Here is a 27,330-nt window from a genome sequence, read left to right as displayed (position 1 = left end):
GTGGCTCTTTGCAGTAACAGTAAAAAATGGTTCTTAGTCTCTGACTGGTTGGCCACCCCTGCTCTATGTGATTGTCTGGTGACTGCTCCGTCCCGCAATCATGACCAACACGAACGAGTAAGTAGGTCCGAGGGTTTATTATTATTATCGAGCAGGTCAAAGGTCTGTGTAATATTGTCCACCATGGTGACAGGCACACCGATAGCAAAATCTGCGACAAATTGAAGCCACGATGACAAGATGCGCTGTAATGCAGTGATTCTTTTGCGTACCACTAGAGGGCACCCACTAATTACACATTGTCAAACGGGCTTCTAGCGCAGCAGAGAGCTAACGAGAAAAACAAGTTTGGCTGTGTCCAAATTCATCGGCCGGGTCCCTGCGAAGGCTGCATTTTCCCGCCACATGACGTCACTTCCCGCGCAACTCGACCACACGTGCTTTCCAAATTCTAGAAAGACAGTCGGCAGGCTGGGTCTTCCCAACCCCTTCAAAGGCTCCTCCATGGACCGCATAAAGCGTGGCCAATTTACCAATTTGGACGGACTAAATGTGAATTTGAACACCACGCGCGGTCAAGTCGCACCGGAAGTGACGTCATGTGGGGGGGGGGGAATGCAGCCTTCGAGGATCCAGCCTATGAATTTGGACACAGCCATCGTGTTCTGTGTTCCTGTTTATGGGCTTTCCTCAGCAGACCTCCTCACTTCCTTCCTCTACGCCTGCCTTCCCTCCTCCTTCCTGACCACACACTCGCGCGCGCACACACACACACACACACACACACGAGGTTTTCCTGTGCCCTGAATGGCTGCAGTGTTTCCTGTCCTGTCATAAGCATGAGGAAGGTGTTAGCAACTCCATTCACTTACACAATGAACAACTTGAAACATTCCATTAAAAATGAAGAAAACATTCTTTCTTTGCACTTAGTCCAAAAAAAAAAATACAAATAAAATAAAAATTCACACACCAACATGATACGGTGGCCGTCATTCGTAAAACGCTGACTTGCAACGCCCTAAAGTCGGTGACTTAAAAAGCAAATATAAATATATTTAGGGTGTCGATTATTCATGAGTGAGACTGTCCGATACCGATTTAGATACTGATTACATGAATCAGAAAGAATTACCGTATTTTCACGACCATTCGGCGCACCGTACAGTGGCGGTTCTGGGGGGGGGCAGCGGGGGCCAGTGCCCCTGTAGCACCGATTCTGGCCCCCCCTGTGGCCCCCCCTCCGAGCGCAGATTACGCAGTCGTGCCGAGTCGCCGACGCGAAAGGTGGAACCAAAGTGCGTGATTTAACATTCTAGTCGGACCCTTTAGTGCGCTGCACCATTTAAAAATGAGCGGGAAAATGAGAAGCAGTCCGCAGAGAAGGAAATTACCACGACACGAGTGCTATTTGCGTGTGTGTGCGTGTGCGCGCGCGTGTGTGTGTGCGTGATTGTGTGTGTGTGTGTGTGCGTGATTGTGTGTGTGTGTGCGCGTGTTTGTGTGTGTGTGTGTGTAACTTTTTTAGTCTCCCTTTTTATTTTTATTTTTATTTAACAGGATCAATATATAAGACATTGCCTTTTAAAATTTGGATAATTATATGCATGTAAAACATCTAGCTTCAGTGTATTTGCAATTTTTGTCCCCGGCAGGCTGGTACCATATCATCCCCTGGCTTGAATATTCTCAACAGATGGACACGGCGTATTGTTACGCTTGCATACATTTTAGCCCTCCTAATACTGTTTCTTTCTCATCACTGTAATGTTATGACTACAATTTCAAAGTCTGAAGAAATAAAAAGTCAAATAAGATTTCGAATCTGTCTTTTTAGCCCTGGGTTGAATGTGCCCCCCCCCCCATCAAAACCCCTGGCCCCAGCCCGGCCCCCTCAGTGAAATTGATCCAGAACCGCCCCTGGCACCGTATTGTTGGGCGCTGTTGAACCTTCTGCTGCGGAAGTCTCTCGCTGGTCATGTGTAGGCATCATTGCTGGTGACTACACTCAGTTCGAGGCACAAGACTGGAGACGTTTCCCACTTTCTCTGTGTGGTCGCTACCACTGAGTCGCTGAATACTTGACGTGCCTCAGTGCACCGTCACTGCCATAAGCGAACTGCAGGGAAGCTCCACCCCCTTTATTTATATACACCCCATAATACGGTATCCCTCCACACAAAATAGTACCAAAGATTTAGTCATAATGCCAGTGGCATACATCGTCACTCAACAGGCGCAGTCTCATTAACGGGTGCTATTTCTGTATTTGACACCTAGACAAAACGCACTGTATTATTGGGCGCAGTTTTACAGTGGTAAAACATACGCCGGCTTAAACATACGGCATGCATGCGCGCACGCTAAAAACACGTTAGCTTGAAGCATACGGTAGCGGTTGTATTTTATTTAGCCATCGTACAGTGTACTCACGTTTTTCGATCAATCATCACCCAGAAATCCATCAAAGTCCTCATCTTCTGTATCAGAATTGAACAATTGTGCAAGTACCGGTAATCCATCAAAAACGCCGTGTTCCCTCTCGTTGTCAGTCACTCTCATTGCCATGTGGCTCCACAGAAATGATGCCGGCTTTGCCAAAAGCTCGAACAACCATACAAGCAGACACGTTCGTCCAAGCAGCCACAATCCATTCGCAAATTGTGGCGTAACTCGCCCGGCGCTGCCTCTCACTCTTTGTAGAATTTATTTTCGGGGGTTCTTAGAAACCAAAACCGAAGTTGTTTTGCAATAATGCACATAGCCACACTTTATACAGGTGTTGGTACCTGCTTGGGACGTCCCTTTAGCGTCCACTTACACGCCCACCCTTCACTCATTGGCGGACTTCTTCCCCGCATGCCTGTCACTCACGTCTGCCTTTTCTCTCTCTCTCTCTCCATATATGTATATATACACGCCCACCCTTCACTGATTGGCCGACTTCTTTGCCGCATGCCTGTCCACACTCACTTCCGCCTTTTCTCTATATAAACAGCGTGTGAGCTGTCAGTCAGGTTTTGGAACTCAGTGCATACACCAGACCCTCCGCATCATAAGGCGTCCTGTCCATTTTGGAGAAACTTTAAGACTTTTAATGGCGCCTTATAGTCGTGAAAATACGGTATTCCGATTACTCACAAATCACATCAAACCTCCACACGCCGGCATGTTTGCTTGATTTGCGGCGCAAGTACGAGCCGCGCGTGACCGTTTTTTGTGACAATAAAATACATGCCCATCACATACTTTTCTGAGAAATCGGAGCACCAGTGCGTGTGTACACACACACACACATATACATATATATATTATACAGAAGTATTTGTAGAAAATTATTCAAATTTATGTCAAAGAATATTACTCCGATTCAAAAATTCTGACGTGAACCTTGAGTACATATGTTTAGGACGCTGGTGACCAGACCGCTGAGCCAGCGTCACGGCCCCGCCGAAATCGCACCGGCGACGTGTTCATCTGGACAGGTTGTTGTCGTACCTGCGGGGAGGAAAAACATCAATCGGCATCATCGTCTTCATCCTCTTCCTGGTCCTCCTGCCACGGCACCGAGCGACTCACTCACACGGTGACGCATTCGGGGATCTGCATGTGCTGAGTGGGCAGCAGAGCTGAAAGTTCCCGAAGGCTGCCGACGAACTGCAGCTTCCTGCTGAACTTTGAACTGCGTGAAGGAGAAAGAGAAAGTCAGGGTTTGCCTCCTTCCGTGGAACCTTCTGACGTCAGCGAGAAGGGTTCACGCCGTCTACGTCCGCACGTCTACGTGTGTTGGCGGCGGCGCGACGATGGCGAGGAGCTGACCTGATAAAGGGTTTGATGATGGTGATGAGTGTTTTGATGGCCCAAGTGGGATGAACCACGAACATGCCTTTCAGATTCTTCCTCAGCCTACACACACACACACACACACACACACATAGGACATAAGGCAAGCTCGCCTTCTTTGCAAATTTTCTCACATTTGCAAGGCAACGGGCAACTGCACTTGGAATCACCCATCAATGACTACCTGAATTTATTCTTTCGATTGCTCTTTGACTCATCAGTAAAGTGAAAATAGTTTTCTTACACCATTTGGTCGCTGTTAATGACGTCATTGCCTCTTCCACATTCAATGACACAACAAAATGGTCGACTCACTCCATCGGCCGCACTATCTGGTTTGTGACGTTTCAACGCGTTAAACGGCACTTTAACGCCCCCTGCTGGACAACCCGAGGTGATGCAGGCAAGCGAAATGAACGGATGAGTGGCGTGTGCGTGTTTAACTGTGTGTATGGTTTTGAATTTGGTTCTGCGTTGTGTATTTTTGTCTTTCCATATACACTTGTGTGTGTGTATGTGGGGGTTGTTTTTTTGTGGTTTTTTTTGCCCGTTTTTTGTCTTTCTGTGTGTGCGTGCTGACCTCCATGCGATGGTGTGGTAACATTCCTTGAGCCAACCGATCCCTGGCAGGTTGTCCTTATGACCGCCGGCGCAAAGAAAAACAATCACGTAGTTTTCACGGACCATCAGCTCCAACGTGCCTACCAAGTATCTGAAACACACACACACACACAGTAACGCACACACGGACTTGAATCAAGTGGTGTGCGCGTGTGCGACTGCGCGCGTGCGACTGACCTGAAGAGGTTGTCCATCACATAGTGATACTTTTCCAGCGAGTTCTCGGGCAGGTAACAAGAGGAAAACACGATGATGTCATTCATGCCGTCGCCATAGTAACCTGAAGAGACAGGTGAGACGTTACGTTTCGGGATATCATGGGCATGTGTGCGGGTGCGGGTGCGGGTGCGCGTACCCCCGTGTGATAAAACCCGGAGGAAAGGTTCCAGCACACTCATGTTGACTCGTCCATCGTGCGGCGCGGTTCCGGCGGAGAACGAGCGCCACCTAGTGCCCTGGCTGTCCACCACATCGTCGCGCTCCAGCGCTCCCAGACCCGAAGGCTCCGCCTCCATCCCTGACCCGGAGCTGGACGCCGGGCCACGTCCGCCTGAGTCATCTGCACTCAACAAATCGTCATTACATTTAATAAATTGTATCTGTGGAAAAAAAAACTGTACAGTTATTCTCATAATCGTATAAGTTTTCTTTTTTCTCCCCAAATATTTTTTTTATTTCTTTTTTTTTTTAATTCTCGTTTAAAAAAAGAAACATCTTAAAATACAATGTTGGTAATATTGCACACATTTTTTTCTGGAAAAATAAGAATTGATTTTAAAATAGGGCAAAGTATATTCTGTGGAACAAAAGGTAAACATGGTGCCCCCCCAAAAAATTGTTACGTAATATTTTGACTTTCTTATGAAAAATACCAAATACTAAAAAACTATTATCTAAAAAAATTATAGCAAGCTCTCGTTGGTTGTCTCGTTGCGTGAGGCAACATTGAAAAATAAATTTGGAAACTAAAAATGGCTAACAGGAAAGTAGTAATGTGCATTATTCTAGTTGCAACGCAGCAAAATACACGCCAGCGTCCTATTACTTGCGTTGCCTTTTTCGGATCGTCGATTTCATCAAGCATATCATGAAGCGGCGTCCTCTCACCGTCCAGGTCCAGGTCATCGATGGGGAAGCGAAGGGACTCACTGTCCGAGGGAGTCTCCATAGCGTCGAGGTCGAAGTCCGGACCGCCGTCATCCTCCTCACCGAGAGACGGCGACAGGAACGCCGAATGGAAGTCGCCTGACTCGCTGCGACCTGAACGACGTCGACACCACCACCCACACAAAGACCTCAGCGAGAGCTCATGCACACTTGCCAAAGAAGAAATGTGCTCCCTTGTACAACGCCAATGCTAATTTCCATTAGCCAGTATTAACATTAGCATTAAGCTAGCAAACTTTTTGTCAAATGAAATCACGCGTTTTGGTTGAACATTTTGGCGACGACTATTTTGGAAGCTACTTTTGTCTGACTTGTCTTTTCAAATGATCCCTCTCGCATCAGCCCTCCTAGGAAATTACTGTGTCCCATAACGAGGAATTATTTTTAAAACAGGCCGACGGGTTAATCACGTCAGTGACCCCTGATTTAGCCAATCAGCACCCATGTAAGGAGTATCAGACCATCCCAGAACAACTATGCTCATTTTTAGTAGCCCATCTATGGTGTTTGGCATTATATGTTAGCATTAAGCTAAGTTGGGTTGAAGAGTTTGACATTTAAATATTGATTAAATTTGTTTTGTATGATTGACGAAAATGATTTCTTGTGTTGTTTTGTTGTTGTTTTTTTGTAGTTGTTGTTTTGTTTGTGTCATTCTGACCTAAAGAGACGCTGAGGACCGGCGCCACCAGAACCTTCCTCGTGCTCTTCTTTCCTCCTTCCCCACAACACGGCGACAGCGCCAGAGTGACCGGACGCTCTGTGGACAGGAAGTGATGTCACATACCTTTCACGAAAGTGACCTCTGTCAATGGATTTTTACTTTGCTCGTTAGCATTAGGCTAGTGGAAGGCTATGCCGACATTGATCAGTCGTTGACTTTACCCGCTGCCACACTTGAAGATCCCTCTGATGACGACGACGCGACCATCATGTCAATCATGACGACAAAAGAAAAGATGAGCGACATGTTGTTTCGTCATCACACTCTTCTTCCTCACCTGCGTGGTCTTTCTCATTTTCCAGCTCGCCCTCCTCTTCCTCGCGAAAAAACGACAATGAGGTCAAGGGGTCAAAACCGCTTATGTGTGCGCACGCGCGTTCTCACCTGCCAAAGCGGTGTCTGCTGTTGCCGTGGCGACGCTAAATTCTCGGGAGTCTGACAAATGTGGCACACACAGACACAACTTTGATGGGGAAACAATTACACTGTTCGTTTTTTTTAGGTGCAGTGCAGCAAATATGAAAACAGTACGCATGCGTGAGCGTACGACATCAAGCGCATGCGTCATTGGACCGTGTACCTAATGAAGTGACCAGGGAGGAAGAGGAAAATGTCACATGACCCGCAGCTTCACTCGGCCTTGAAGTTGTCGTCACAGCAGACATGCTGTCTCACTGGAACCTTAATACGCACATCAACACGCACACACACACACACGTAAACACACACTCAGACACACAAACGTCAGGAACCTCTGTACTCACTCAGATGTGTCGAGTCTTTGAGAACATTAAATGCAAAAGAAAAAAGTGCGAAGAACCCGAAGTAACAACAATAACAGAGAGGCCAACAAACGCACTCAAAGAAACACACATTCACACGAAGTCACACTTAAACACGCACACCAATGCAAGTACTAATAAGTAACAGCAAGGGAATAATAATAATATTCACGAAGGAGCTGCTCTTTAGTCGTCAGTCATACGGGAAAGTATGGACTCACCTGATGACATCATCACTGCGTGGACTCTGACACCTCACCTGTGTGGGAGGGGCCAGCTAGATGCTAGCGTGTGTGTGTGTGTGTGTGTGAGTGAGTCCGTGCCTCACGTTGGACGGGCGTTGGACGGGCGCAAACACGTCTGAGGAGCAGGAAGTAGAAGAAAGGGGAAGTCGGGTCAAGACGGGAAGTCACGACAACAGCGGATCAGGTTTCCACTACCTTGTCCAATCAGAGAGCTTTGTCTGCTCTCCTGTTGCGTGTTGGCTGGCATGACCGCCTAGCTCAGTGGAAAAAGTCAAATGTACAGTATATATATTTTTTATATATGTAATCAATTAAGTGAATGTTCGTCACCCAGCGCATAAAAAAACCCTTAAAAAACCTCACCTTAAAAAAAAATAAAATAAAATCACAAAAAGAAGCTAACATAACAGAGGTCAGGTTGAAGCGAATATTAGAGGCAGGCAACGGTGAAAGTATCAACATTTGGAACATAACACCGGAAGCTTAAATTGGAGGCCTTGCCAGAAGCTAATGTTCAAGCTAACTTTGAAAACTACTGATGGCACTAATCTTGGAAGCTAATGTTCAAGCTAACTTTGAAAACTAATGATGGGACTAATGTCGGAAGCTAATGTTCAAGCTAACCTTGAAAAGTAATGATGGCACTAATGTTGGCACTAACGTCCGAAGTTAACGTTGGTCTGTTGCTCCTACTCAGCTCTTACCGGACAAGTTACAGGTAGTATTAGAAGTTGGGGTACACATCTCTCCAATAAAAGATGTTTCGATATGCATCTCGTTTGGCTTGGTACCGATTCAGATTTCCAAAATGGATTCGATCCGATTCCCAAGGACCCGATTCGAATCATGATTTTCGATTCACTTAAGGCTTTCATTCAGTACCAATTTTACTTTCATATGGAAGACATTCTCAGGAGAGCCAGTGCTGCAAATAGTTGAGTTTCTTGCTAGCTAACTTGTTGCATTAGGAAAATTATGAATATTTACATTCAGAATTGAACCCAGTGCAGTTACATTAATCATGTAGGCCAGGCTGTGTAAATCAAGTGGCTATAATGCAATGTAAACTCATGACGTAAAAGCATCTGCAGCACCCTTCGTGGTGCTTAAAACCCAAAGCTAATGACACTTTAGAGTCATCTAGCTTCAAAGAGTTGGATACCCTTAAGAGCGTCGTGAGAAGTTAAACAGCATGAATGTACTGCCTTCACAACACAATATGGCAAACAAACAAGATATATGAAAAGGAAACTAATGTCGAGCTCTCCTATGGATAGCTAAAAATAGAAAAACCTTGTCCCTTGTGCAAAATGTGTGCCTGGACACTGTTTCGATTCAAGTAAAGTCAAGTCAAGTACAACTTTATTGTCAAATGTGCTGTATGTGAAATTTCTTCACTCTCAAAACAACATGCAACAAGAGGAGCCGCTGCGGGTGCCCGCGCCACCATCAAAAGAAAAGTTAACAAAAACGATTGTTCTGCTTCTGGGAATGTTTTCTGCATCAATGAGGAGAATAAATGTGAAGTTTGACATCCTCAAAAAGAATTCTTTTTAAATGATTTTTCACATCGTTTTTCATACGGGCAGATTACTTTGGACGACCACGATGGTCACCGGACGACTCTCTTTGACCATGTATTAGAGATATGCGCCGCCAAGTGGCCAAATGATGTACTCTCTCTAAATTGGCATTCACGGGTTGAGCATTTTTCTGTCCTCTGACTGGTTGGTCAGAGCAAAAGTTGCATCTCTGGTCAGTATGGTGTGATTCATTTATTTAATTTAAAAGTTTTTATTGATGCAATGCAACAGTTTCTCCTCAGATAGCTTTGCTGGACTGGTACAGCATTTTGCATCATCCGCAGATCCTGTTCCTTGAAATGTATCGACAATTCTACCAAATGCCGTGCATTGTGAAAAACGAATTTTTCACTCCTCCTCTGGGAGTACATGTTGGACGAGTAATACAAGTTCTTCAGTGTTGAAAACATGTTGGGGTTGAAACCTCAAACACATATTGTGACACTGTAGACTGTTCATGAACAGTGTTTGATCTCACAAGTGACTTTACAGTGTATAGCCTTTATTACGCCTGATCATAGTCATTCAAAGACTGTACATACGTGTAAATATAGACACTCATGTTGACATACGGTGTACATACTTTAAATATACCCTATATGACATTTAATAACTGCTTATGCACTTGTGGTTATACGCAATCTGCATTTGATTGAGATGTGTTTTTATAAAGTGGAATGTAGTCTGAACAGGTCAGGTTCTAGTCACTCTGCAGAGAGACTATGTTCCACATTTGCTCACATTTCCTCTTATTCCACGACTACAAAGTGGTCAGTATATTCGGTCGGTAGCAATTCATTGCGTCACATAATTGGGACAGTTGGCGCAATGGCGGCATAATTTACACGTTCGAAATTCAGAAATATTAGATTAAAAAATGATGGGGGGCAACATATTCACTAATTACGCAAGCAGTCGTTTTTTTTGTTTTTTTTTTGCTCACACGTCAATCAAATGTGCCCGTGCGTGTGTATTTTGAAAACCCCACGTGTTACGGCGGTGGCGGTGTTGTGACAGACCATTTTACGACAGGTTGGAGCCTTGCGCAGGCGCAAAGGGATCATAGGTTCCTAAAAAGATTCCGAAAAACAAAGCGTGGAGTGTTTGGTTCGCACGCAAGCAGCCGTTATGCTCCAATGCCGGTCAAATACGTCTGTGTGGAATTGTTTTCACTGCTGGGGGAGGCATTAACACAAACGACAGCAACTGCGTCGTTGGGATACTCACTGAAAGGCCACTTCCGGTAGATCATTTCACAAGTTTTCAAATGACTTGTCTTTTCGTGGATGGTAATATTTTGCAATGAATCCACCTTGAATTAAAAAAAATACAATTTATATCAAATTTGTGTCACTTTCTCTACGCAACAAAGCGTCAAAAGCCAAGCTCCGCCCACTGAGCAACTCTCAACAAAGTAACGTTTCAGCAACGTGAGGACGTCCAAAAGGTAACACATGTCCACTTATTTCGGTATTATGTGTGTATTTGTAACAGAGGCAATGGTAAGAGGTCAAAAGAAGATCAAATTGTGACAGATTACACGCACACCATTTCCTACGTTGTCAACAGATTTCATGTTGCTTTCACGGGGAAAATGTTTTTTTGTTTGTTTGTTTTTTTTTGCCACGAGCTCGCGAACTAGCCGGGCTAGCAACTCGTCAACTGGAAAGCCAAAACTGGTCGACATTTATGTACGCAAACGAGCGAACGAGTTCGGCTTGCGAAGGCCTCTGACGTCACCGTTCGTGATTATGAGCCTCGTGACGGCGGTGGGCGTGGCTTATAAGGTAAACAGGCGGCGTGACGCGAGAGTTAGCATATGCCGCTAAGCTAGCTATGCTGACGAGTGGAAATCGGATTCTTGTTCAACATCGCGTCAGTTTCGGGTCGCCTGAGAGCCTGTGAGTACAGAGTCCACAGTCATACAGAGTACATCGTACACATGAATTTATCGCCGGCAAAAACGATCATAGACTTTGTTTCGTCAATGTCAGATAGGGGTATCTTAGACAACAACAACAGCACTCCCCAACTCTTTGTATAAAGTGGGCGGGACCTTTTAAGTATGTGTGCATAATGGTGAAATACAGTACAGGGACACGTTTCGCAACTTTAAACCTTATATTTAAGAGCAGTCGCTTACAATCATAAATATACTTTTCGGGGGGCGGGGGCAGTGCCGTTTTTGATGAAGGGTTGGACCTGCTGCGTTACTGTAGCTAAATATTGTATTTTGACAAATTCGAAATTTAGTGATGCAGTCCTGTGTAGCCATGTTGGAGTAAGCGGCGGATGCGCTTTGAACTGCGGACACCACAAGAACAAAAAGTCATTCGAAATAAATGTACTCAAAAGAATTGATTAAATCGATTCGTTATATGCGACGGAAGGATGCGACCGTCACATCTTCAGTTAGCATTTAGTGTACCTCTTTAGAACCCATCTTTCAAACGTCATTTATAAAGCACTTTGCATGCAATAAAAATGTAACTCCAACTGCTTTACATCATCTCTTGTTTGGATCCTTCTGTAGCAAAGAGAAAGCGATGACTGATGCTTTGATGTTTTTTATCTTGAGCTGCAGGAAGTGTGTGCAAATCCCACCCCCTCTGCTTTGTGTTAACATGTGGATTGTCACATAGGTACGTTTTTTTTCCATCATCTCCACAGCCCCAAAAATGAAAAAAAAAAATAGACAGCAAACGGCCATTTGTGGCCATGAAGTATCTATAATATGCACACCCAAATTAAGGCAAATAAATTAGATTAATATAATATCTGTAGAGCTGGCCTTCTCGATAGAGGGAGAGGTAGACATGACTATTTTCTTACCCTGGAAATCCAATTTCTTCATAGGGATGATTCTAAAGCTACAATTAAGTATTTTGTGTGAATGTTATGCTCCAAATGAATTTTCACCCATGTTGTGTGTGTAGGCTTACATAGACTGCGTTTTCCTCCTCTTCAGAACATGTCGGCTCTGGGAGTGATTGACAGCGACTCGTGAAGACGCCATGTGCTGAGTCAGCCTTTGGACCGAGGCTCCATCTGCATCATCACCACAACAGCAACATGTCCGCCTCAAATCAGGCATCAGGCGAGGACACGTCATGTCCTCCGACAGATACTGCCAAGGAGTGTCTGGTAACCACGGCGACAGTGAGGTCAGAGGCCACGGGGCAGCTGACAAGCGACCAGAATGACAGACCTCCGGCTGATCAGGAGGATGGAGCGGAGCCAACGCTGTCAGAAAACGGACCAACCCGTGATGACGCTGAAGAAGACCTGCCAGGGGTCGTGGTCACGGGTGAGCTCCACTTGTTTCCATGGTTACGCTTTGCTTGGCTGTCAATCCCGTTGACTCATGTTTTGAGTCATGTTTTTTGAAGAATGCTCCAGCCAACTTTCAGTCATGTTTCAGTCGGGTTTGTATTGCGTTAGCCAGGTTTTGTTACGTCTGAGCCATTTTTGAGTCTTTCATCATTCTGCCAAATTCGTAATCCCGTTTCAGTCACGTTTGCGCATGGTGCGTTGTGTGCCGTGGCCGCAGGTGCCGGGCCGGAGGCCGTGGAGAGTTCGTCCGTGGCGACGGCTGACAGCTCAGACGAGCTACGGGAGTCCAGCGACTCTGCATCCTTCTCCCTTCCCAGTCTGGATCTCTCTGAGGGGATGCCGGCGGCGGCCGCAGGTAGCTTGCAGGAGCCGGATGACGTTTTGTCACCGTCTTACTCCGCGTTGGGGGCGGAGGGATGCTCGCCGGCCAATGAGGCGGCGAGTCTGAAGGACGACGAGGTGGCAGGTGAAGATCAACTTGCTTGAGACAATTACGACAAAGACACGCCAGGACAGTCAAGTTGTGACTATAATTGCTCTCCTGTCCGAAGGAGGCGCTGCTCCCGCCGAAGGTGCTGCTCCCGCCGAAGGTGCGGCAGGCACATCGGCGGCTTATTACCTGGTCAAGTGGATCACCTGGAAAAAGAAGAAGACCCCCATCATCACTCAAAGTGACAACGGACCCTGCCCCCTGCTGGCCATCATGAACATACTCTTCCTTCGCTGGAAGGTACCAAGCACATTTTCTGTACACACCCCAAAACAATGCATACACACCTTTCAGACGTGTGTGTGTGTCTGCGCGGCTAGGCAAAGCTCCCCGCTCAGACTGAAGTTGTCACCACAGAGGACCTGATGGCTCACCTGGGTAAGCTGCTTTCGATGATGTCATGATGACATCATCACTTCCATGACATTCGCTGTGTACGTGTGCAGGTGAGTGTGTGCTGTCAGTTACACCCAGGCAAAAGACGGACGGGATGGAGCTCAATTTTCAACAGGTACGCACAGACGCACGCACACAACCCAGATCATCACTCGCTAACGTGGCTTGCTAGCATGGCTAAAAGTCAAACGTGACTAAAAACGTGACTTAAGTTTGAAAAGTATGAGTAAAACATGTCTAAATGTACAGAACGTATCTCTAAAATGCAACGACGACATGTCTGAAACATTTTAGAACATGAGCGACGCCATGGCGGTGCTGCCCAAACTGTCGACGGGGCTCGACGTGAACGTTCGCTTCTCGGCCGTCACCGACTTTGAGTACACGCCCGAGTGCATCGTCTTTGACCTGCTGGACATCCCGCTCTACCACGGATGGCTGGTCGACCCCCAGGTGTCACCCCCGCCCACCCCTTTCAGTCATCTTTACGGGACGCACTGTTGACTCTTGTCACATGTGCGTGCGCAGAGTCCCGAGATGGTGGCCGCTGTCGGCAAGCTGAGTTACAACCAACTGGTGGAGAAGATCATCGACTACAAACACTCCGCTGACAGCACACAAGTCGCCGAAGGTAACGTGCACACACCCAGCATGGAGCGAATTTTGGAGAATAAATTTGATTTCAGACAGGCCAACACAGGGACATTTGAAAACACAACTGGAAAAAAAAAAATTTGTAGGTTCAAAACAAAAGCACTCCCATAATAACATTGCGCTGTATATACCGTATTGGCCTGAATATAAGACGGTGTTTTTGCATTGAAATAAGACTGAAAAAGTGGGGGTCGTCTTATATTCACGACGCTAGATGGCGCCAGATAATTGAAGCGAATACTGAACTTGACTCCCCAGGCCAAAAATAAAAAATCGCGGGAAGAAAGAAAAGAGAAGAAAATAATAGAAGAGATAACAGAAAATGGAGAAACGTAGCGACAATCTGGAGAAAAGTGGGTGGAAGATCGGCCAGGTTAACAGGCAGCTGAGAAGTTATGATGTCATTTACATTTCAAAACCCAGAAGCCATTCATTGACGAATGTGATTGCACTTTAGTTTACATATTTAAATGTTCAGATATTAAGATTGGAATGAGGCAAAATAACATGCTCTTTCTCTCAAATATATTGTTACAATCATTTGTACTGTAATTCTTTTCTGTATAAAAATTAATTTGGTGTTCAAAAAGTCTTTTTTCAAACTTGAGTCATGAAAAAGAGGGGGTCGTCATCAGGGCCGTCTTATATTCGGGCCAATACAATATATGAAATAAACAATTGGACTTGAATTTTGAGTGAGCTGGATACAAATTTGGATAATGATGCCATTTTACATGCACGCAGACGCACAAACCTTTTTGCACCCACCTGTCCACACACAAACCGGAAGCTGCTCCAAAAAAAATAGTGTTTAAGTTGTGCCTCATGAGCCCTTTTGAGTGGTGTTTGAGAAACATTTGAGTCACGTGGTGCAGGTCTGGTGGCCGAGCACTTCCTGGAGACGACGGCCACTCAGCTGTCCTATCACGGCCTGTGCGAGCTCAACGCCGCCGCCAAAGAGGGGGAAATGTGCGTCTTCTTCAGGAACAACCACTTCAGTACCATGATCAAACACAAGGTGGCGCCACACACACCCACTTTCCACAAACACGCAGTCATTGTTTGGCGTACACTCGACGTCAGACATGTTTGAGTCACGTGCTGTCTGTCAAACATGCTTTAGTCACGTCCAAGCCCTTTCCAAGAGACTTCAATCATGTTTCAGTCATACCTCCATTGTAATGTCTTCGGCGCTTGACGGTGATTTTTGTCTCAGGGCCACTTGTACTTGCTGGTGACGGACCAGGGCTTCCTCCGCGAGGAGGGCCTGGTGTGGGAGTCTCTGCACAACGTGGAAGGAGATGGGAACTTTTGCGACTCTGACTTCCGCCTGTGTCATCCTCCTCCGAGGGATCTGGCCGCGGTGGCGCCCCCCGGTGGCCCCCCGCCGCCCTGCGACCAACAGCAGCAGCGCCAGATCGACCAGGTAGCGGTCAAGTTTCACTTTTTTTTTAACAAAATGTTTTAGCGAAGTTTTACTCATGCTTCTGACATTTTTCACTCATATGGATGTATTTTTTTTTTTTAACAAGGCGCTCCATTTGCCATTAAAAGATGTATTTTTAGATCCAATATTACTACTGCACTGGTGGGCAATCATGGAGATTCTTATCAGAAGCACTGACCTACTTACAGCCTAAATTCCTAGATTTGAAATTGTATTACCGGTAATTTATTCCCAACAGTCTATTCTCTTCAATTTGTAACATTTCCAGTAGCATATTGAATGTAAGATTTTTTTGTCCGAACAGATTTCAGCTTCTATGTTCTGCCAACTGGTGAAAGGACACTTTGATTCTCCCCTCTTTCATCTATAACTGCTTTAAACAATAAAGCATGTGAGGGAAAAGTGGTTAGGATTGCACGACTGTGTTTTATGTTATGTGTTGTGTTTATTATTTTACTTTAACTGTTTTTTAAGCACTTTGTTACAGCTGTAGCTGTTGTGAAAGCGCTAAATAAATCAGGATGTATTGTATATGCAATAACAATTTTACAAATTTCAGACGTGCTAGCCAATTACAAAATGTGTTCTGTTGTACAATTACTTTAGTCATGTTTTAGACATGTTCCAGACATGTTGGAATCAATCTTGCAGTCATATTTGGTACTTGTTTTAGATATTTAACCCATTTAATCACAAATTTTTCCCAGACATTTAAAAGTCTAAATCAGGTGTCATTGGTAGGCCTTTTAAGTGATCACTAATAAAAAATTTTAGAGCCCTGTAAATTAAATCATTGTTGTCCTTCACAAATGTGACCGGTGGGATTAAATGGGTTGAGATAAGATAAGAAAACCTTTATTAGTCTCGCAATGGAGAAATTCCCAATTAAAGGACCGCTATTCAAGGCAGAGACTATAAATGTTTGTGTGTGTGTGTGTGTGTGTGTGTGTGTGTGTGTGTGTGTGTGTGTGTGTGTGTGTGTGTGTGTGTGTGTGTGTGTGTGTGTGTGTGTGTGTGTGTGTGTGTGTGTGTGTGAGGATTATCTGGTGGCGGTGTCGCTGCAGCAGGAGAGCGGCGGGGCAGCCTCAGGACCCATCAGCGATCTAGAGCTGGCCCGACAGCTACAACAGGAAGAGTACCAACAGCAACAGCAACAACAACAAGGCCCACCACAGGCGGCCTTGCAGGTAACAATGGCAACAACGCTCACCTTTGTCTCGTTTCACTTTTAAGTCACGTTTCAGTCAATTGTCATGTTACGGATTTGTTTCCCTTGTATTTTACATTGCAGTCAGGTTTATTATCTTGAGTCGAGTACTTGTCATGCGTAAACCATGTTTTTAACATTCTGGTGTCTTTGTAGGTCAGAGGTCAGGGGCCACAGGCAGGAGGGGCCAGAAGAAGAGAAAAAGACTCAGACTGCGTCCTGCTTTAACTCGTTCCCCCATGTAGCACACGCGCGCGCACAAAATGCCAAACCTCAGTGCTTTGTGACTGTTTTGCTTTTGTCGAAAGTTGTCAAAGTTCACCTGTCAAAACAAACTCCTCCCACTAGCTTGTGGGCTAAAAGGAAAAAAATGGCGTTGCTTTGCTTAACAAAGTGCACTCGCTTTCCTCTGTTGAATGCTCAACTTTATTTTGGAGTCGTCCAGATTTACGATCAATGCAAGTTTATTATTTCCATAGTCAAGAAATAATTACTGTTTGTTTTCACTTGATTTGCTGACTTCTAGCCATATGTAAATCATATTGGGATACGTTCGTTCAAATAATAAAAAATACATTAAGACGGCATGGATACGTTCTCATTTTGGTCTTTATATAAACATCAGTCAGAAAATACGCAAAATTGCTGAAATTTGTTTTCCAAAATCAAATGATTTGGCCAATTGTAGGATGTCAATCAATTAGCAAAATAGCTGTCGATTCATCGTTGCACTTTTAGTACAAGAATTTAAAAATGTTAAAAGCACTCTTTCACATTCAAACTTCACTTTTTTTGTATTTTCACATTTGAAAGAAGGAAAAAAAAGGCAACAATAGTTTTGTGTCATCATGGCTTCTTTCTGGACAAGAACAAAAAGTGTTTCAGCTAGCTAGCTGCTAATAGATATGCTAACAGCTTCTAGTGGCGTGCTTTCTCTTTTGTCGTTAATAGGAAGAGAAAAAAAAAGCTATTGATCAAGTGATCCGCTGTAAATCAAACCAGTTACAGTATTTTAGTCCAATTCATAGTTTTTATTACTTAAAAAAATAGTTAAGTGGTTAGTACAATTTGACAGCCCGGCAGTAAATATAAATACAGACTGTACATTTTAGTATTAGAATTTAGAATGATGTGTTTGTAGTTGGCTACCATTAAGGTAGGCTAGCTCTGTCATTGGCAATAATACAAAGGTGTGGTTTCACACAAAGCGTCTTCAATCAGGTCCTCCTTCAGCAGTCGCACAACCGCATTGTAAACGCGCCTCTTGGAGCCAATCAAAGGAATGTAGTGTTGGACAATCACAACAGCGACAAGGAGTTGTGTCGCGTAAACGGAGTGCATCTGTTCTTCAGGAAACCAAATTAGCTTCCGTGAACAGTAAACGACAAAAAAGTTGCTTTCAAACCAAAACGCCCCATTTAAATGTTGCGTCAGTGTGAAATTACAAACGGACCTTCGTTCACCATGTAAACAAAAACCTGGTTTCAAAGCTCACGCCGATGTTCACATTCCCGTCACAACTATGAGATGCCGACGTGAACTTTTCAGACTGGAAGGACACTGTTAACAAACAAAACATTCGGCGGGTATCGCGTGCGCATGGTTGGAATTAATGCTAACAAGCTACGCTCGTGCAGACGTTGCGGCTGTAGTGTTGTAGCGACGACGCAACAGAAAAGTGACGCGTCGCGTGGAGACATCTTGTCGTGTGCTTCAGCAGAACAGCAGGCAAAGGAGGAAGAAGCAGCAGCCAGGAGGCGAAGGAACAAAATGAAGCAGCTCAAGGAAGCAGAAGCAAAACCCCCGCAAAAATTAGGAGGCATAAGAGGCAGCAGCGGAAGGAAAAAGAATCAAGATACAGTGAAACTCCTCTAAAACGAAACCTATATGGGCGAAAATACCCCCTTGTGTGAAAAAATATTCATGCATTAACACCATTCCCACGTTCCTACCCCCCATACAATGAAAAAAAAATTCTGCTCTTGCCTCGCAACGAGATTCACTACAACGAAGTCTATTCCAACAGCGACCTCTACTGCTTCGTTCGGAAACGACAATAGCAACCACCACACTGGTTTACACATGCGCAGTAGTCCAGGAAGTATTTGCTATTGTTAGTTTCAGACACAGCAAACGGACCTTTGGATGTCAAGCAGCTAAGAGAAGAGCTCTGACGCTGGAAGAGAGGGTAAAAGTGATCAAAATGAAAGACGGAGGAAGCAAAATAAAAGACATCCAAGAAATTGATGTAAGTGAAAGTGAATGCTGATCGAAAATTTCGCAATTTCTTTCCCTTTTTTACTTTCTACACTGACTATATGAAGTGTCAAATAAGTTTCTGCTCATACTTATGCCCTCTTGGAATAAAAATAAAGAGAACATACGTTTGTGTGTGTGTGTTTACATCTGAGATCAAATTTGCTTCAGTGAAAAACCCCGTTGTGAAAAATTTCTTGCTGCAAATATGATTTCGTTGTAGAGGAGTTTAACTGTATAGACAAAGATAAGAAGCATAATAATGGACAGCAGCACAAGTCCAAGAGAAAGGACGTAGAATAAGAAGAGGCAGAAGAAGCCAAACGTTTGAGCTGGGCAGTCCCGGAATGTCCGTCTCCACCAAAGGAAGGTCGTTGGGTCACATGATACCGTTGGTGACGTACTGGTAGGAGTCGTAGAGTTTGGTGGTGATGGAGCGCACGGAGCCGTTCACCAGCCGCTCCACCAGCAGCTGCAACTGCTCCTCCGTCAGGCTCATGTGGAAACGCTCCTTCAGGCCGCGGATGGTCCCTGAGCCCTGGAAGCACGCCAGGGGCAAACCTGCCAAACGCCCAGGTCACTCATTTACCGTATTGGCTCGAATAGAAGACGGCCCTGATTATAAGACGACCCCCTCTTTTTCAAGACTCAAGTTTGAAAAAAGACTTTTTGAACACCAAATTAATTTTTATACAGAAAAAATTACACTACATCTGAAACAAATGATTCGAACAATATATTTGAGAGAAAAAGCATATTATTTTGCCTCATTCAAATCTAAAGTGCAATCACATTCGTCAATGAATGGCTTCTGGTTTTTGAAAGTAAACTTGATTGTCACTAGGTTTCTCCATTTTCGGTTATCTCTTCTATTATTTTCTTCTCTTTTCTTTCTTACTGCTATTTTTTATTTTTCTTCTTCGTGCTACCGCTATTTTAATTTAATTTCTACCGCTATTTTAATTTTTATTCTTCGTGACGGGTTCACTTTGGCCTGGGGAGTCAAGCGTCGTGAATGGGTATAATGTCTAGACCCCGAATATAAGACGACCCGCACTTTTTCAGTCTTATTTCAATGCAAAAAACACCGTCTTATATTCAGGCCAATACGGTACTTTAGTCTGGACCTCCCAAAAAGTTCTTCTTTTGTTAAGGTGCAAATCGACCAGTGAGTCTCGGGTCCGTACCTTGCTGCATGATTTCCACGATGTGCAGCACCTTGTCCATATGCTTCCTGGCAGCGATCATCCCTTGCAGCATCAGCATCTTATAGTAAACGAACATGTCGCCTTCCAGACCGCCCATCACCTGAACACGCAGACGGCACAAGAAAAAAAAAAAAACGTACGACTTGAGCCGTTGCCCGACGGTGACCGAAACACGATAAGACGGCGCGCTCGCCTCCACGAAGTCGGCGGTCATCTTGAAGGCAGACGTCTCAAAGCCGAGATTGCGCGGAGAACTGGACAAGATGAAGCCGAAGTCGATGTGAATGATGTGACCTTCCGAGTCCAGTAGGATGTTACCGTTGTGTCTGAAAAAAAATCACATCTTCCTTGGGCTACTGTTTGTCGTCATGGAAACGACATCAAGTCTGAGCAGACGCCGACTCAGCTTAACACAGGGGGAGAAAAAGGTTCTGACCTGTCTTTGACTTGCAGGAGGTAACAGACGAGGCTGTAGCCGGCGCAGCTCTGCACAAAATTCCTCTGAGCGCTGAGGAATTGTTCGGTGGTGAAGCTGCCGTGTTCCTGCAGGAAGTAGTCTAGTAGTGACAGCTGACTCTGCTTGTGCACCTGACAGGGTACGATTGGGATATTTGGTATCAGGATTACAGCGACAAACGGGAAGGGAGTGAACCACCAGCAAGTTTTACACGAGGTTCATGGGCAGGGGTCAGCAACCCGAAATGTTGAAAGAGCCATATAGGACAAAAAACAAATATGTCTGGAGCCGCAAAAAATAAAAGCCTTCTATAAAACTTACAATGAAGGAAACGCATGCTGTATGCATGTAGGAGACTGGACTGTCTCAGAATTGTTTGTTATTCATTCCTTTGTTGTGTGTTCACAAACGCCCCCATAGCATTTATTTTGTGATTTCCTCGCTTGATGTTTTGTTTTGGTGCAATTTCTCCCCTTTTCTTAGTGTCAGTGAAGTGATCATTAATTTCCGTTTTTCGGAGGCTGTCTTTGAACGCCTCTCGAGTCGAACGAGAAGAGACAAGGCACGGAGTCGGACGCAGACGTGTTCCTGTTTGTCGAGACTGTTAAAAGCATAAATAAAGTGTACGTTTAAAAAAAAAAAACAGCACCACAGCTCTCCTTTTTCAGAGCTGCAAGATGTATCTATATCTATTTGAGCTATATTAGCCTACTATCAAAATCTTTTTCCATTTTTAAACATTTTTATAAAGCTCCAGGGAGCCGCGTGTTGCCGACCCCCGTTCATGGGGATGAAACAGCAAGTCAACACAAAACAAAAGTACAGCCTAAACGCCAAACGAGACGGCGCGACATGACTTCCGGCTACCTGATGCAGGGACACGGCATTGAGGACGGGTTCGATCATGCCGCTGTCTGATGACATCACCAGGATCTTGTAGGGTTTGATCCACAGGGGAAGTCGCTCCTGATGCCAGATGGCCTGAAGACAACCGGCGTAGTCATCATGCTAATGTGCTAAGGGGCTGAGGGCGATGCGTGGAAAAAAGGAAGAGTGGCGATCACCTGGAGTTGCGTGAGCACCTGATAAGCCAAAAGCTCTTGTCTCAAGTCGTCTCCGCACTTGACGATGACGGGAAGGAGACGCCAGCCGGGCAGGTGGCCGTAAGGAGACGTCTCCTGGATACGCCTACACGCACATATTTGACTTCAGATCACCTCATGACATTGATTGCACTCGTGCGGGGGTGCCCCCCCCCCACCTGACTTTCTCCTCCCAGGGTTCTTTGAGGGCGACAGCCGAAGGGTCCTCGGGGTCCTTCCTGAAGGAAGTGGACATGTGCGCCAGGTTCTCCGACAGGCGGCGTCTACGGCCCGCGCAACAACAACGTCAGCCGCCAGCATGAACAGGAATCGGACAACGCCCGACGCAGTCTTACCTGATGTCTCCGGCGGCGACAAACACCTCCCTGCTCTCCACGCTGGTCAGGCTGTCCAGCGAAAACTGACTCAGGTTGTCACTGCTGCTCGTCTGAACCTCCGCCGCAGAACAGGAAGGAGACGGCAAACCAACAGGGAGTCGAGAGGAAGGAAAAACGGCCAAACAGGACATGAAAAAGGAAGGGAACGGGGAGTCAACAGGAGGTGTATAAGTAAACAGGAAGTAAAAAGGAAATCAAGTCAACAGGAAGTGTATTGAAAGTAAACAGGAAGTAAAAAGGAAATTAAGTCAGCGGGAAGTGAAGTGGAAGTGGACAGGAAGTAGGGGAAGAGGAAGCTGGTTGGCATCCGGCTAGCGCTCACCTCCACTTGCAGCTGTCCGATGTCGTCAATGGCCCAGGCGTCGTCGTCGTTTTGCACGCCGGAGAGGTGTCCACCGGGGACGGTGATCGAGGCGTCCATGCTACAGTCCAGGTTGTCGGCGGAGCGGGCCGAGCGGATCCGAATCTCGGGAATGCGGGCGGGGACGGCCGATGTCTCGAAGTTTTGGCATTCCAGCACCTCCACGTAGATGATGTACGGAGCCTGTCCGCGACACACACAGGCGGCGGTCAGTCCGACGAAAAGATTTCGTATAATGCAACAGGATTTTTTTTCGTTGTATATGGGGCACGAGAGGGGGAATGGTGTTAATGCATGAAGATTTTTTCACACTAGGGGGTATTTTCGCCCAAGGAGGTTTTGTTGTAGAGGAGTTTCACTGTATCATGACTGCAGTAGTACTCTTGTCGATGTTCCGATGGCCAAATACTATTGGCTGATCGGCTGAGTGTGCTTCTCCGGCGTACTGACCTTGTCTTTGGAATTGAGCACGGCGGCCTGCGTGTGCGGAATCCTGACCAGGTGGTGGTGGAAGTCGGCAGTGGGCAGCCAAACTCTGGCGGGAAGTTTGTGGTTCAGCAGCGACAATTCCGAGATCAGACGCTGCGTCTTCTGCTCTTTGCTATGCAGCGATGCCAGCCGGCGACCGATCGCCAGCAGAGACTTGACCAGCTCCCGCTGAGGACGCAGACGCTCCGGCTAGGCACACAACGCGGTGTATCGGAGTCCGCGTCAGGGAAAATATACAGGAGACACGCAAAGATGCGCAAGTCACGCAAGCACAGCATTCGAACCTCACACCTTGGAGGCAGACCGCTAATGCTTGTCCACCATGTTGTCCATCCACAAACAACAACAAAAACCACTATAACAATAACAAAATGGCGTCCTTCACCTCCTGTTGGTGCGTCTCCACTTTCGGGTTACTTCCTGTCCTGCGCAAGACACCGCCGGGCCCGCCGGGCGTGGCGGCGATGTTGGCGTCCGACTTGGACCTCTGGTGGCACCTCTGGGAGGGCGACGCGCTTGGCGAGGGCATCGGCGGCGGGGTGGCGGCGTTGGCCATGGGGGGCCGCAGCTGGTCGGACAGAATGAGTTTGCGAAGTTTGGCTCCTCGCGAATGTCGCTGGGCCGAGATGTGCATGTCGGACGAGTAGGCACCCAGCAGCCACGCGCAGAGGAGCGAGAAGACGATGCTGCTCCCGCAGCGGTGCACCTGCCCAACAATCGCACGTCAGAACGCCACTCCGCCCCACCCGGCCACTCGCCCCGCCCACTCACCAGATAAGGCCGGATGGCGTCGCCCACCTCGCCGTCCATGTGCACGTACATGCTGAGCAGCTGAGGCAGGTAAAAGTCCACATCGGCGGGCGGAAAGCCGAAGAGGCGGTTCCCTATGTAGGCCTGCACTCCGGGCTCCTTGGACTTGAACAGGTAGGCCACCGCCATGGATGCGTCAAACAGCTTGGACTGGAACAGGCGCAGTAGCCACGAGGAGCGATCAGAGGCCGGCGACAGGACACGTGCTTCTGCCCACCGCTCCTCGTCCTCCTCTCGGATGGCTCCGTCTTGCTGCTGCATTTGGACCTTCAGCAGGACTTCCTGGCACGCCTTCAGCGCCACCTCCGCGTCAATCACTGCACCAAAAAAACAACAACAAAAACTAGCAAACTAGCCTTACCAACATAATGAGGGTTGGGCTTTTGGGGTAGGGTTTTAAACTCAATGTAAGGTCTTAAATTAGGGTTTTAAAGTTGAGTTCGGGTTCAAAGTAGGGTTTTCAACTAGTGTTGAGGTTTTAAATTAGGGATGGTGTTCCCAAAGTAGGGTTTCAAACTAGGTTTAGTGTTTCAAAGGAGGGTTTTAAAAAAGGGTTCAGGTTTTAAATTTGGGTTTCAGAGTTAAGGTAAGAATGAGAATGAAAGAGAAGCAAATGGAGTAAAAAGAGAAAAGAAAGAGGGATAAGAAGTGTAGAACTCCACAAACAAAGCAAGAAAGCAGGAAGTAAATGAAGGAATTGCAGGCAGGAGGAAGAGGTACAGGTGTGGTCGGCCTGTCTGGCTCACCTTGGAGCTCCTCCTCCTCTTTGTCGTCCATGGGAGGCGGAGTGGCAGCCACAGGGTCTTGGGTGTCGCTGCTGAGGCTGGCGCTGCTGCCGCCGGGGCTGGAGCTGCGGGGGCTGGCAGTGGCCGAAGACGGACGTTCGTCCTTGGCTGGCTGAGGGCGAGGCGCCAGGCGGCGCCGCCGCTGTCGTCGAGACGGGCAGTCCGAACAGCTCTCGGAACAACGCGACGAGGATGACGAGGATGACGACGAGGTGCTGGATGGCGACGACGGGCACGAGAAGGTGGTGGGCGAGAGGGACGGGGGAGCGGGCGCTGATGTGTGGGCGGGGCTTAACTGGAGCAGATGCAGGCCGGGAGAGAAGGAAACTTGGGTGTCGGCCATCTCTGTGAAGGACAACAGTTCTTCTCAAGATCAAGAATGCACAGCAGGTTCTCAAAGAACACGTCTCTTTGATTTCAGGACGTTGGGGTGACTTTTCAAGTCCGCTAGATCGGATGGATCTGATCACAAAAACCCGACAAATGTCATTCCTCCCCCCTCATCTATTTGGACAGCAGCAGCAAAGTCACCACAAGTCACCATCCGACGCATGCAAGCACACAACAACGTGGTTTTCCGCGCCTTCTTGCACGAAGCGTAGTTTCGACTCAAACACGACTTGTGCCCTCACGGGGGACATTTCACGACATCAACCACCTGAACGTCAAGTGACAAACAGCTCAACTTTTACATCCATTCTTTGTCTCGATGTAGTCTAATATAGTCTGGGGTTGGAGTTCTGGTGTTTTTTTTTTTTTTTTAGTCGTTGTGTTTGAGGGACGACGTCGGCTTTAATTGGTACCAACTTTCAAGTTTGCCAAGTGTCAGCTTCTTGATTGGCGAGATTCCTTTTTCACGTCACGATTCACGTAAACCCCGTAGGCGTCTGCTTTTTGGTTGTTTCGGACGCGATTATCGGGACATTCTATTGGACAGAAGTATAAACGTCTGACGCTCGTCGTCCTCGAATGGGACAAAAGCAACCCCACTTCTCGTCTGCTGTGTCCGAGGCTGGAATGGACGTTCAGACCCCTGGGGCATCATCTCACAACACATCTGGAATGCATCTCTCTCTCTCTCTCACACACACACGCGCGCGCACACGCACAGACCCAGGACCAACATCTGGACCCCTTGAATTCCTATGACGTCAGTGCTGACTTCAACTTGTGAGGCGTCACGTCAGGTGACGTCACTAGATAAAGCGAGAGCGACTTTACGAACTCGTTTAGTGTTTACCCCTGCGCCGAGATTTTGACGGCGAGGAGGTAGAAGAAAAAGGTGTCCAACCACCCAGCCAAAATACGTCATCACCGGCAAGTTCCCAAGAGGGCGGAAAAATGCTTGAAGCCTTGAACACTGACCGCTAGCAAGTTGGTCGAGTCGCTTTCGAAGCCGCCCAGACGCGTTCTGATTTTTCTTCACGAGTCCACTTTGACATCTGGCTGTCGTCTCACAGGGTCAACGTAGCCATGCGTTGCGGTTGTTGTTTTACGGACGTGTTGTCGATCCGCCAGTCGTGACGCAAGATCATCCAAACTAGATGAAGCTAAACCATATTTCCGGTTTGGGTTGCCATAATAAAAGTATTACACACGTTGGTTTTGGAATGTATCGACTTCCTCCCCAGTCCCCAATGGTTATTTTTAATTGGTAATAACATTTGGAAATGTTATTTGAAGTGACGAGTGTAGCTTTCGGCGAGCATCGCGAGCTTTTCCCCTCACCTTTTTTTATTTCGGAATGTTAGTGGACGACTTCCGCTGGTTAACTGTGTTACTTGTTGACGTTGCACATTTTTTCAGTCTTCTTCCGCTTGGACAAACACAACGTCAGAAGCGAACGTGCACTGATTATGTCGATCTTTCTCTTTTTAATTTATTTTCGTATCAGGGATGGCGCTATACAGTGGGCGGAAATCTGTGTAGCCTCAGGTAATCCCCCCCCCCCCCCCCCCCATCGCCCTATGTATCAAGCACCCTGTAGCCCCGGAAGGTAAACAAATCCTGGAGCCTTCCCTGTTTTGTTTTTTTCTTTTTTCTATGTGACAAAGGCAACACAGTGAGTGTCAAACCCAGATTTCTGAGGCCCGGGGTGCTAATGCTTGCTGCGTCAATTGTTCCATACATGTCCTAAAACGGACTGGGGGAGCAGTCCAATCTGTCTACATCAGGGGTGTCAAACCCATTTTCGTCGCGGACCACATTTTAGTTACTATTTCCCTTGGAGGGCCGTTATGACTGAAACCATATCAAGAAGTCAAGAACAACGGTTTATTCAGCTATTGTTTGAGTTACTGTAATGAGGGCTTTGGCAAGAAGGAAATGCTCTCATTTATTATGCATGAGAATATGTATTTTGGTCGAGATTTTTGCAAGCATCATGGAAGTTGACATGTTTGATTTGCTTTCGCAGGCCACATAAAATCATGTGGTGGGCCAGATTTGGCCCCCGGGCCTTGAGTTTAACGCTAGTGGTCTACATCAAGGGTTTTCAATCTTGTTTTCCATGTCTCTCTGCTGATTCAAAGGATCAGATAATCAGCAAAGTCTACAGAAGGTGGATCATTAAGAGCGAGATTGTGTTCCAGGAGGGAGAGATAGGAAAACATGCAAGACAGCATTCGAGAACCCTGGTCGACACGCAGAGGCTATTTTTCTTTCGCTCCCCCCCATTTTTTGCAATCTGTAAAATATCTGTCAATACCTCACTCCCCTCAAAAAAAGGAGGCAGGGAGTGTGCACGGCATACTCCCAAACCAGACTAGTACCTGACGTATTGTTCTTGCCATTGGTTATCGTTTGTATCATTGGGACAATATGGGTCAGAAATCCCCACCCTCGTTGACGAGCACTAATTTTGGTACGACGCCCCTGTCCACACGTGCTCAACAACTGACTGCTGACCAGTCCACGGGGAACAACTCCAGGTCACCCAACACACAAATGGGGGGGGGGGGGGTGAGATAAAAATAAAAGAATCCAACCCAGA

At 46.6% G+C, this 27,330-nt stretch overlaps 3 protein-coding genes across 10 annotated transcripts; 1 reads left to right on the top strand and 2 right to left on the bottom strand.

Annotated features, from left to right (window-relative positions):
• Positions 1–122: 122 nt before the first annotated feature.
• On the bottom strand, positions 123–7,721 carry LOC147191151 (BCL2/adenovirus E1B 19 kDa protein-interacting protein 2-like). Of its 5 annotated transcripts, none has more exons than XM_086137306.1 (13): positions 7,359–7,721; positions 6,936–7,036; positions 6,740–6,790; positions 6,633–6,668; positions 6,517–6,540; positions 6,293–6,391; positions 5,572–5,724; positions 4,820–5,023; positions 4,642–4,744; positions 4,424–4,555; positions 3,820–3,906; positions 3,586–3,682; positions 123–3,498 (listed from the first exon to the last, which is right to left on the bottom strand). In XM_086137306.1, the coding sequence occupies exons 2-13, from the start codon at positions 7,018–7,020 to the stop codon at positions 3,406–3,408; spliced, it is 1,164 nt and encodes a 387-aa protein (XP_085993432.1). In that variant the 5' UTR covers positions 7,021–7,036; positions 7,359–7,721; the 3' UTR covers positions 123–3,405. The 5 variants fall into 5 exon arrangements, with proteins under 5 accessions (XP_085993432.1, XP_085993433.1, XP_085993437.1 ...); XM_086137307.1 differs by lacking the exon at positions 7,359–7,721 and adding an exon at positions 7,120–7,352; XM_086137311.1 differs by lacking the exon at positions 7,359–7,721 and having other exon boundaries at positions 3,580–3,682; positions 6,936–7,352.
• Positions 7,722–10,324: 2,603 nt separating this feature from the next.
• Positions 10,325–17,079, top strand: mindy1 (MINDY lysine 48 deubiquitinase 1). 3 transcript variants are annotated; one of them, XM_086137304.1, is made up of 13 exons: positions 10,762–10,866; positions 11,550–11,607; positions 11,934–12,272; positions 12,516–12,764; positions 12,850–13,028; positions 13,109–13,166; positions 13,235–13,299; positions 13,479–13,637; positions 13,713–13,815; positions 14,714–14,856; positions 15,055–15,264; positions 16,323–16,472; positions 16,649–17,079. In XM_086137304.1, exons 3-13 carry the CDS (start codon positions 12,038–12,040, stop codon positions 16,718–16,720), a joined length of 1,623 nt encoding a protein of 540 aa, XP_085993430.1. In that variant the 5' UTR covers positions 10,762–10,866; positions 11,550–11,607; positions 11,934–12,037; the 3' UTR covers positions 16,721–17,079. The 3 variants fall into 3 exon arrangements, with proteins under 3 accessions (XP_085993431.1, XP_085993429.1, XP_085993430.1); XM_086137305.1 differs by lacking the exons at positions 10,762–10,866; positions 11,550–11,607 and adding an exon at positions 10,325–10,412; XM_086137303.1 differs by lacking the exon at positions 11,550–11,607 and having other exon boundaries at positions 10,723–10,866.
• A 423-nt stretch (positions 17,080–17,502) lies between these two features.
• Positions 17,503–25,873, bottom strand: LOC147191149 (phosphatidylinositol 4-kinase beta-like). Of its 2 annotated transcripts, none has more exons than XM_086137301.1 (14): positions 25,704–25,873; positions 24,300–24,683; positions 23,515–23,870; positions 23,129–23,449; positions 22,705–22,932; positions 22,216–22,437; positions 21,852–21,949; positions 21,675–21,779; positions 21,478–21,601; positions 21,281–21,394; positions 20,393–20,544; positions 20,150–20,282; positions 19,936–20,056; positions 17,503–19,309 (listed from the first exon to the last, which is right to left on the bottom strand). In XM_086137301.1, exons 2-14 carry the CDS (start codon positions 24,679–24,681, stop codon positions 19,128–19,130), a joined length of 2,538 nt encoding a protein of 845 aa, XP_085993427.1. In that variant the 5' UTR covers positions 24,682–24,683; positions 25,704–25,873; the 3' UTR covers positions 17,503–19,127. The 2 variants fall into 2 exon arrangements, with proteins under 2 accessions (XP_085993427.1, XP_085993428.1); XM_086137302.1 differs by having other exon boundaries at positions 21,852–21,943.
• Positions 25,874–27,330: the final 1,457 nt, after the last annotated feature.

The sequence above is a fragment of the Hippocampus guttulatus genome, chromosome 18 (assembly GCF_054856545.1).
Source record: "Hippocampus guttulatus isolate MCC_2025c chromosome 18, RoL_Hgut_1.0, whole genome shotgun sequence".
Classification (NCBI taxonomy): domain Eukaryota; kingdom Metazoa; phylum Chordata; class Actinopteri; order Syngnathiformes; family Syngnathidae; genus Hippocampus; species Hippocampus guttulatus.
Note: the sequence above shows the minus strand (reverse complement) of the source record. Positions and strands in the feature narration are given on the sequence as shown.